Below are 10,370 nucleotides of genomic sequence, written 5' to 3'. Positions count from 1 at the left end.
ATTTTAAAAATTACGAAATTAAATACCCACATACATACAAACATTCTGAAGGTACGGTAAAAAATTTGGAGAAAAATATATTATATTTTTACCTATACAAAAAAGACAAATTTCTGACAAATATATACCTCTATACGTAGCCACAAATTTGTTTTTTTCCTGTAGGTCAAAATACAATGTAATTTTTACCGAAACTTTGCATGAATAATCAGAACATGTGTATGTATTCATGGAATAAATGTGATGATTTTTTGGAACACAAAAATACAGTTTTTAAATATTTTAAAAAGTGAGAGCACTGGTGCTCATGTGCACCAAATTTGCTTCCAAACAGTTGTGAGCTTTTTTCTGTGCTAGGAAACTCTTTTTAGGACATGACAGCGATGGTTGCTGACTCTCCAGTCCACCATTGCCCAGCCCTCTCTATATAGCACCCTCCTATCCCGCTCCAGACTCCAGTACCTTCTATCAACCGTCTCCTTCTCCCTCTCCCTCTCACTCGCTCACCAATCCTGCTGCTGTCTATGCTCCATATGCTCTCCTTCCCTTCGTAGCCTTGGCCCCCTAGCTTCACACATGGATCCACGCTAAATGCGCCGCGAGCTAGCATACTCGTAGCATTTCTCCTGGTTCCGTCTGCCGCAAGATGTAATCTGGGTCTCGTCTGACACCTGGTGAATATCCTCTCAGATTCCTCTGTGTTTCTGACAAAAACGAAGGCCCTTTTGGGGGTTCCGAGCAATGGAGGAGAGCTTCGTGCCCCTCCGAGGCATCACGAACGACCTCCGTGGGCGGCTGACCTGCTACAAGCAGGACTGGACAGGAGGGTTCCGTGCCGGTATCAGGTACGAACGGATACAAGAAAGCTGGCCGCATCTGCGGAGAAATTGCTTACCTTTTCTTGCCATTGTGTTCATTTCGGAGTAGAGATTTTACCCTTGACATGCCGCAAGATCTTGAAACCTACTGTGATTGCTCTTAGCGAGCATTGTGTAACTGGCACAAGATCTTGGACTGAAACTGTCATGTGCCATTTTTCAGGATCCTAGCGCCAACCACTTACATATTCTTCGCGTCCGCGATACCAGTGATATCGTTCGGAGAGCAATTGGAGAGGAGCACTGGTAAATGGAGGAGCCCAAATTGTTGTTCTTTTGTTTGAATTCTGTACTTCTCTCTTCGGTGTTTGTTTCAGTGCATTTGGGTGAGTCTGCAGAGGAACTTATTTGGGGGGCTCTAATGACTTTGCTACAGATGGAGTCCTCACAGCGGTGCAGACACTGGCATCCACTGCCCTGTGTGGCATAATCCACTCCATCGTGGGAGGGCAGCCTCTGCTGATTCTCGGCGTCGCCGAGCCTACGGTGATCATGTACACCTTCATGTTCAGCTTTGCCAAGGACAGGGACGACCTCGGTCCGAACCTGTTCCTTGCTTGGGCCGGTTGGTAGGTCACCCATGTTGCATTGATGCAGATTATTATTGTGGGCCAGTCCAACTTGTAGCGTTGTTTCATTTGGTTTTGACATCATGAATAATATGTGTGTGCAGGGTCTGTGTGTGGACTGCAATCTTGCTGTTCTCGATGGCAGTACTAGGCGCGTGCTCGATCATAAACCGGTTCACCCGTATCGCCGGCGAGCTGTTCGGGCTCCTCATCGCGATGCTCTTCATGCAGCAAGCTATCAAGGTTGGTACACACGATCTAGGCTTCAAATCTTGTGCTGATGCAGCAATTTTGTTCAGAAATTTTGTTGTCTTGGTTTGCTTTCTTTGAGGTGGATGTGGTATGAATTTTTTGGGAACACCAATTTGCCCTCTAAAAGTTGTGTACTACTACTGTAGTCAGGCTGAATCAGCCAAATAGTGGGAGAATCTACTAGGTTATGACATGTGCAGAAGCTGAAAAGCACATGGAGGCTAATGGGATGTCCCAAGATTGCTGTTTCAGTGATTCTGCTGTTTGGTCATTGCTCCAACTAATTTTTTTCCAAATATGCTTTGTTCTAAATCCCAAACAGAAAAGGTGGATAAAATCAAGAGGGCTTATTTAAAAAAAAAATCCATTAACAGTATTGTGCAAGCTCTGTTCTCTGTATTTAGCAGGCACTTGCATATGTAGCTCACGTACCTGTGATGGATGCAGGGACTTGTAGACGAATTCCGCATTCCTGAGCGGGAGAACATAAAAGCACTACAGTTTGTCCCTTCATGGAGGTTTGCCAACGGAATGTTTGCCATCGTATTGTCATTTGGCCTTTTGCTCACCGCACTGCGGAGCAGGAAAGCACGATCATGGCGCTATGGGGCAGGTATGTATCTGAAGATTGTAACTGGTCCGGTAGATTCTACGAGTCTCCACTTTCTTTGCTGCCTATGGATGTTAAGCCCTTCATTTAACCAAACTCTATGTTCCTTGTGACCCATTTACTCTACCTAGGTTGGCTGCGTGGCTTCATCGCGGACTATGGTGTTCCACTGATGGTCCTAGTGTGGACAGGAGTTTCTTACATACCACATGACAGTGTGCCAAAAGGAATCCCGAGGCGCCTTTTCAGCCCTAACCCATGGTCACCTGGTGCATATGACAACTGGACAGTCATCAAGGTACTACATAAACTCAACCAGACTTGCGAAACATTCAGGTTATTCATGTTAACTATTGGAGCTCATCAAATGTTTCCAATATCAATGAACAGGATATGCCCCATGTGCCACTCATGTACATAATTGGTGCCTTCATACCTGCAACAATGATTGCTGTCCTTTACTACTTTGATCACAGTGTAGCATCCCAGCTTGCTCAGCAGGCGGAGTTCAATTTGAGGAAGCCTCCATCTTTCCACTATGATTTGCTTCTCCTAGGCTTCCTGGTATGTACAGATGAGCATATTTCTGGGTAATAACTTCAATATTTGGTGTTTTCCATTTTATCTTATTTCAGTGTAATTTCTTGAACAGACACTGTTATGTGGCCTAATTGGTATCCCTCCCTCCAATGGCGTCATTCCACAGTCGCCGATGCATACAAAGAGCTTGGCTACTCTAAAGCATCAGGTAAGATATGGGGAATGTTCCAAACTTCTGATGATTGATTAGTATTACTGGACACTTTCATTCAGATAACAAAACATTTCTCTACAGATACTCCGCAACCGACTTGTCGCCACAGCACGACAAAGCATGCGCCAGAATGCGAGCTTGAGCCAACTGTACGGCAGCATGCAGGATGCTTATCAGCAGATTCAGACACCACTAATCTACCAGCAACAGTCTGTCAAAGTACGCACAGATCTGTCTGAAATTAATTTCTCACAGTATCGTATCAAAACAGTCTAGTACATGTATCTGACATTGCAGTACCATTTTCACAAATTTTAGGGCTTAAACGAGCTTAAGGACTCAACTGTCCAGTTAGCATCAAGCATGGGTAACATCGATGCACCAGTTGACGAGACAGTCTTTGACATAGAGAAAGAGATTGATGATCTGCTGCCCATGGAGGTCAAAGAACAACGGTTGAGCAATTTGCTACAGGCTGTGATGGTTGGGGGCTGTGTTGCTGCTATGCCGTTGCTCAAGAAGATCCCCACAGCTGTCCTCTGGGGCTACTTTGCCTTCATGGCTATTGAGAGCTTGCCTGGTAACCAGTTCTGGGAGAGGATATTACTGCTCTTCACTGCTCCCAGCAGAAGATACAAGTAAGTTTCAACTCATGCCATTACTGTAAATTCGAGAAATCTGATTATGCTATTGCACATATCTAAGAATGCAAAAAAAATACAAAGTAGGGTGTATTCTGATGGAAACAATAAAGCATATCATTGCACATACAGTAGTAGAATCAGATATGTAAAATTGTTTGTTGTAGCCTGGTAATCAGGAGCCGCCATGCGAAATGCTTACCGTTTACTAATCTTCACAGGGTGCTAGAAGAGTACCATACCACATTTGTCGAGACTGTGCCATTCAAGACGATAGCCATGTTCACACTCTTCCAGACTACATATCTGCTTGTCTGCTTTGGTATCACATGGATCCCATTAGCTGGGGTTCTTTTCCCCCTGATGATCATGCTCCTGGTTCCAGTTAGGCAGTATATCCTCCCCAAGCTCTTCAAAGGTGCACATCTCAATGACCTGGACGCAGCAGAGTATGAGGAATCGCCAGCTATACCTTTCAACCTTGCAGCGGTGAGTTCATAAACTCTTGATCTACCCTGCCAGGGAGTCTTGCTTATTATCATGATCTAATTATTAGATGGTGACGACTAGAACATTTTTTTATCCTGTAGCACTAGTTTGACACTCAAATGATGTGCATTTCAGCAAGATATTGATGTTGCATTGGGACGCACCCAGAGCGCAGAGATCCTTGATGACATGTTCACCAGAAGCCGTGGTGAGATCAAACGCTTGAATAGTCCTAAGATCACGAGCTCAGGTGGCACTCCTGTCACAGAACTGAAAGGCCTTCGCAGTCCTTGTATTTCTGAGAAGGCATACAGCCCTCGTGTCACCGAGCTAAGGCATGAACGCAGCCCTCTAGGGAGGCGAGACAGTCCACGGACGGGTGAGACCCGGCCATCCAAGTTTGGTGAAGGATCAACACCGAAGTGAAGAAATTATGATGGATTGCTCATATAAGCTATGCAGCTATCGGAAATAAAATATAATGAACATTGGTGCTAATATATGATGTCTACTAATGAACTATGATGCCACTATATGATGGCTAGTGATGAAGTATGATGAGCCCCCCTGTATGTTGTCTGCTGATGAAATATGAAAAATAGGCAAATATGTATCTCTAGCCTGCTATTTGATCTTCATTATTTCTTCTTTCTTGTGCCTCCTGACCTAAGGGAGCATATGTAATCTCTGGCCTAGTAGAATATTATAGTGACTACTTTGAAACTTTTTTTGGGTCTCACTTTGCTAAATTCCTATGAGAACTGGGAGTACCATTCATTGTTATTACAAGCTGTTCATAATATTCTTTGATTTTTTACATCAAACTTGTGATTAATAAAGCATCATTTCTGTTTGAATCTTTGTTGAGCCTAAGTATGAGTGTTGCACGTGTGCTAATTTGTTATCTCTTACCGTATGATACTTAGTTGTGCTTATTCCATTCTGAGTATTGCACAGTTTTTTTGGTTAAACAGTGACAAGTTCAAGTTTTTGTGGACAATATATATTTGTGATCTAAAAGCTTAAGCTATTGAATGATGAAAATGTTACTTGAATAGCAACAGCGATGTGGTATGTGTATATTTCGAGCGTGCCTTGTGCATGGTGCTTCAAAAATATTGAATACCTGTTAATTAGTATGTAAAATTATTCTGAGTATCTTGTGTTGTTGCACATCACATTAAATTTCCAATTAACTGACTCAAGATCTCCATCTGGCCGACACGCATGAGGGGAAACAAGATAAGTTCAGGCATGACTGATCTAGACAGAAAGAAGACTGCACAGGGGGTACCAATTGTCCAAGCCTAATGGTAGACCAGGCGATGCTAATTTCAGCAGTAATTTACTAGTCACGAGAACAAGGTACAAGAGATGTGATATGTGGTGTGGCTGTGGCTGTGCTGTTGCAGTGAGTTGCAGAGCCAATTGCCAAGTACAGGTACTGAACACAGTGTCTTAATTGTACATAGAGAGGAAGGTGCCAAGATGAAGAAAGAATTCGAGATGAAGAAAGAATTCAAAATGCAGTTCTTTCTTCACCTGCACATATGCCTGCAGTAGTAGGCAGAAAGCTACTGGGCTGGCATTCCTCTTTCAACAGCAGCCATGATTCCAACTTTAGAAGACATTGCATTTGCATTGTTCATGAAGCATTGACCTACTGAAACCGAATGTATTGTAACAACCAGAGAGTTCATCTGTATGCAGCCCAGTCCAGGTCATAGACTCATAGGAGGCACTGTCTTGTCATTCCACTGGGCTAAACGACACCCCCAATTGTCGACAATCATAGCCGCTTTTTTCTGGCCCGTCAATATCCTCGATAACAGCCTGTGAGTCTGTTAGCTAGGGCTAGGATCAGATGGATTTTACAGGAGACGCGACTGCCCAAAAAGGAGTGGTTGAGTTCATCAGCATGGCACAAGAAGGCTGAAGAATCCATGCTTGAGGGCCATCCACGATGCCTAGATGATAACTTTTGCACATTTAGTGAGGCAGGAGGGCTGTTCTTTCCTAATCATTTTGACCTGCAGACAGTAAGTAGTGTGTCACACCCTGCAGTGCAGGGAATTCCATAAATGGCTGGCCCCAGTTCTCTTCAGGGTCTCTGAGTTCATCAGCCTCATCAGTTCCTATCCTACGTCTTCGATGCAATGCCATTGGTTTTGTTGCGATTTTCTGGATTCTGTAGAGCAATCTGACAAATTCCATCCCTAGGATTGTAGCTGCTTCAGTTGAAAACTGAGATATCAGATGCATGTCAGGTGCAGACAGGGGGGGGGGGGGGATCATCCAGGATCTACAGATGTGACCATGAATAATTGGATGCATTTGAGTTACAGGTATGTCAAACCTGGAGTGATTACCCTCTGTACTTATATGGTGTAAAAGACAAGCCGGCATCTGTAAAACTGGTAACTGCTCTGCCAACTCACTGACCAAGAACTATGTGAAACAATGGATGAAAGGAACTAACAATCTTTAGTGTCAAACGCAATGCAAGCAATCAGGGCATATTTTTCTCGCAAGCTTTTCACTGTACAAACTATTTGCATACTAAGAACCTTGGAAACTTTAACTGATGGCGAAGTCTGAATTTCTATCATCCGAAATACGGAGAAAGAATACTGCAGCGAATATATGTACTTCTGCAAACTTGTGGCTGCCTTCCAGGTCCATGGAGATGGAGTAGGAGACGGAGCCATGGATACATGACGGAACTGCCTCAAGCAGCATGAATTCATGACCAAGGAAAAAGGTTTTATAATTACACATCTGTTTCACACATATTGAAACATTCAAAATTGCTGAAGATATACATCTCCAAGCTTGGAAAATATTTAAAGATTACCCAAAACAGGTAGCACTCAGCATGTATAGGCCAACTACATCCAGAACGCCAGTAAAATGCAACTGATGAAAATCACTGCTTTAATATGTCAACAACAAGCGAAGCATTAGCTGGTCCATGTGTCAGGAGATAACATAAATCAGCAGCCACATGATCAAGATGCTCTTTATTGTTATTCGTACAGCAAATGCTGAAAGTCTACTTGCTACTTTCTTAACCTGAGAACTTACGCCCTGTCATCTTCTCGGACTCGTAAATAATGTGATTGATAAGACCCCTTGCCGCACTGCACATCAAGAAATAATTTCAGAAGATATGTTGCAACAACATAGAAAGGTAAAACAGCCAGAAATGGAAGTTGCACAGGAGCAGCAACTTACTCATCCTTCATTTTCTGTATCTTCTCTGGATCAGTTTCATGCATGTTTTTCTTGAACTGTTGTCTCACCATGGAAACAAGAAGCCCGGTGTTGTGTTGCTGGGTCATAAAACACAGCAACCTAGTCAGAGAAATGCATGGGTTTATAAAATTATATAAACATGCCAAACATCAGAAAGGACTTATTAGTACTAGTTGTGATGACCTATTATTCTATAATGTGGAACTAATTCTCCTGCATCTAACAATTATGTAAAATAAAAATGACGATATGAATGTTTAAGAATAAGTATAAAGTGCCCCAGAACAAATAAAGCCTAGTATATGTAATGCTTCCAGAAAAACATTGATTCATCAGAGCAGTTTCATTACAAGCAAACAAGGCAGCAATTAAACAAAATATGTTTGTATACCTAAAAATCCAAATGGCACAAGAACTAACGATTGGGCAATTGATTTGTTGGTTATCCTGGAACACCCTGATAACTAAATAAACTCAGTTCTGTACTCTCCGTTGAGGAGAAAAGAGCAAGCTGAGTTCAAGTTTAGAAATATTATGTAGATAATGATATACTTCAACAAAAATGCATACCTGACTCCCGATGAACTTAGCCCTCCTTAAGCATTCGCGGTATAACTACAGCATGGCCAAAAAAAAATGATGAGCAACAGTTCAATAGTTTCTTCCTCAGATGCTACAAATACATTTCTTCTACACTTCCGTGACAGAAAATGAAGAATTGGGCTGCATGAGGACTGCCAGATGTGATTTACAAAAGCTGAAGCTAAAATATTAAACTCATCAATATAGCTACTTCGAACTCACGAGTAAAATTTGATGACTGACTTCTCATTAGGAAGGTGGGAGAGGAACCTTACTCTGAGTGCATTATCAGCAAGTTCTGGAGGTAAAGCCTTTTGAAGTGACGGCATCTTCTTTCACTCTGACATAGTCATTGAACAGGAAGATTGATTACTTAAGCATGTCAGTATCTTAAGCTGTATTGATAGCCTACAGCAATAATAGGAAATCATCTTCCTACGCAAATCGGTTTATGGCACGCAGTATAAGATACTAACCTAGCAAAGAGTATAGTAAAGGAACCTACCAACATGTAGGCAACGCCTATTTATCAAGATCATTACAAAGATAGGAAAGGAAAAAACTTGTCCTAAACGTGATAAAACCTTCCCTAAGGACGACAGCAAAAATAGTAAGCCGTCGCGTGGAAGAACCAGCATTCCAACAGATGGACCGATCCAAACGGTAATTTAGCTCAGTCGCCATCCATTGTCATAATACAATATTATCACTAGGGGTGGGGTAGACAAACTCTCGCTAAGTTTGTCTTCTCGGCTCTGCAATCTTACTTTGATGTCTTGCATCAAACTTCCTAAGTCATTGATACATGAAATGAACAAGTTGAGGCATTTTTTTTTTCTGGAAAGAAACTATAGCAAAGTTGATGGGGGTGACTGCTTGATTGCTTGGGACCAAGTTTGCAGATCTTCAACAGAAATTGACCTGGGCATCAAGAATTTGGAATTCAGAATGACAGCCTTATAACAAAGTTTGTAGTGGGATAAATGGGTCAAGCAGGCACACTTTTAACGAAAGACGTTGGCAATGCAGTGATTTCTGGAACCAGAGCTTGGCGTCAAATTGATAAAGTCAATATAAGCTACAGGGAGACCATCATGGTTCAGCTGGGAAACAGAAAACGCACTTCGTTTTTGGAAAGATAAACGTATTAACAAGGGGCCCCTGAATTGCCTGCTGTTCCTGGCACCTGAGGTGTAACATTTATGTGGCTCACATTACGCAAACTAGACTGGCTAGTACAGTAGTACGCACTCGCTACTAAACTTCAGAACTAACTAGTGAAGAAGGACTTGCGGCAACCATGGAGTTCCAAAATGGATGCCAGCTTCAACTCTCGGTTTCAGACCAGAGGTTGTGGCAACACAAAACTTCAGAATGGTTTTCAGTAAGCAAAATGCACCATATGCGGAACTGGGCAGCGCGTTGAGAAATTGCATGGAGAAAGGAGAATGCTGGGCGGCCATTTAACAGACCATGGCCAGACAAGGCACCATTTGACGTCTCGTGGTCAGTGCCCGCTCGCTACAAGAAGATATAATGGGACTCGACTTTTGCCGTCGCGCGCGGCAAAAAAAAATTCAGCTGCCTAAGGTAGATCGATCTTGCGCGCTGAAGAACTATGTAACCGGAACCAGAACGAGTGCTCCACTAGTCCAGCAGACTCCGGGCCGCATTTACCCAGCAGAAGTCTTGGATTCATACGGGAGCGGGGATCCAGCGGAGGAGGAGGAGGAGGAGAGGAAGGATGAGGATGGGTCGAGGTAGGCGTACCCGGTTCGGTGGAAGAAGGACGGCGTCGAGCTCGGCGGCGGCGTTGAAGGGTTCGGCTGTCAAGGGCGAAGTAGAAAAACTTGCGCACTGAGCACGGAGGGGCATGAAGAGACGCCTTGGGGGTTGAAAGACGTTTTTCGTGCTTTCGCTTTCATCGTACGCTTGCGGAAACTAGTGCGGACGAGTGAGATGAAAGACGCCTCCCAGGAAGTGTCGGAGGATGTTTTTTTTTTTGGCCTCGCTGTGTTAGGGCATCTGCGGCGGCCCATCCCGCGCCCCTCGTTCGGATGAGTTCAAACGGGCAAAATCGCGGTCCAACGCGATCACGTACCGTAAATGCGGATGGTCGTGGTGTCCGGGACGACCTAAATCCGGTTTAAATTTGGGCCAGGTTTGCGTAGCCGCGGAAGGCACGCGGTGTCCTCGCGTGTCCGCCTGGTCCGCGTGTCTAGCCCACCGGTGCCCCAGTCCTATTAAATGTGGACTGGGGAGGGGGACTGTCCCTATCCAGTCCCCACTCCACCACTCCACTCCGGCCGCACGAGCTCAACCTTTTCTCGTCGCCATGGC

The 10,370-nt window shown here is 43.8% G+C and overlaps 2 protein-coding genes across 2 annotated transcripts; one reads left to right on the top strand and one right to left on the bottom strand.

Moving 5' to 3' along the window:
- The first annotated feature begins 734 nt into the window (after positions 1–734).
- On the top strand, positions 735–4,985 carry LOC124653474 (probable boron transporter 2). The gene is made up of 12 exons (XM_047192534.1): positions 735–845; positions 1,042–1,124; positions 1,255–1,447; positions 1,552–1,690; positions 2,147–2,312; positions 2,441–2,607; positions 2,700–2,873; positions 2,962–3,057; positions 3,145–3,282; positions 3,382–3,701; positions 3,926–4,193; positions 4,329–4,985. The coding sequence occupies exons 1-12, from the start codon at positions 742–744 to the stop codon at positions 4,617–4,619; spliced, it is 2,139 nt and encodes a 712-aa protein (XP_047048490.1). The 5' UTR covers positions 735–741; the 3' UTR covers positions 4,620–4,985.
- A 1,954-nt stretch (positions 4,986–6,939) lies between these two features.
- LOC124655252 lies at positions 6,940–9,890 on the bottom strand. Its single transcript, XM_047194176.1, has 5 exons — positions 9,801–9,890; positions 8,306–8,370; positions 8,019–8,063; positions 7,428–7,525; positions 6,940–7,333 (listed from the first exon to the last, which is right to left on the bottom strand). Exons 2-5 carry the CDS (start codon positions 8,357–8,359, stop codon positions 7,261–7,263), a joined length of 270 nt encoding a protein of 89 aa, XP_047050132.1. The 5' UTR covers positions 8,360–8,370; positions 9,801–9,890; the 3' UTR covers positions 6,940–7,260.
- Between the last annotated feature and the right edge of the window lie 480 nt (positions 9,891–10,370).

Source organism: Lolium rigidum, chromosome 5 (assembly GCF_022539505.1).
Source record: "Lolium rigidum isolate FL_2022 chromosome 5, APGP_CSIRO_Lrig_0.1, whole genome shotgun sequence".
NCBI lineage: Eukaryota > Viridiplantae > Streptophyta > Magnoliopsida > Poales > Poaceae > Lolium > Lolium rigidum.
This window is presented reverse-complemented; position numbering and strand designations above follow the sequence as displayed.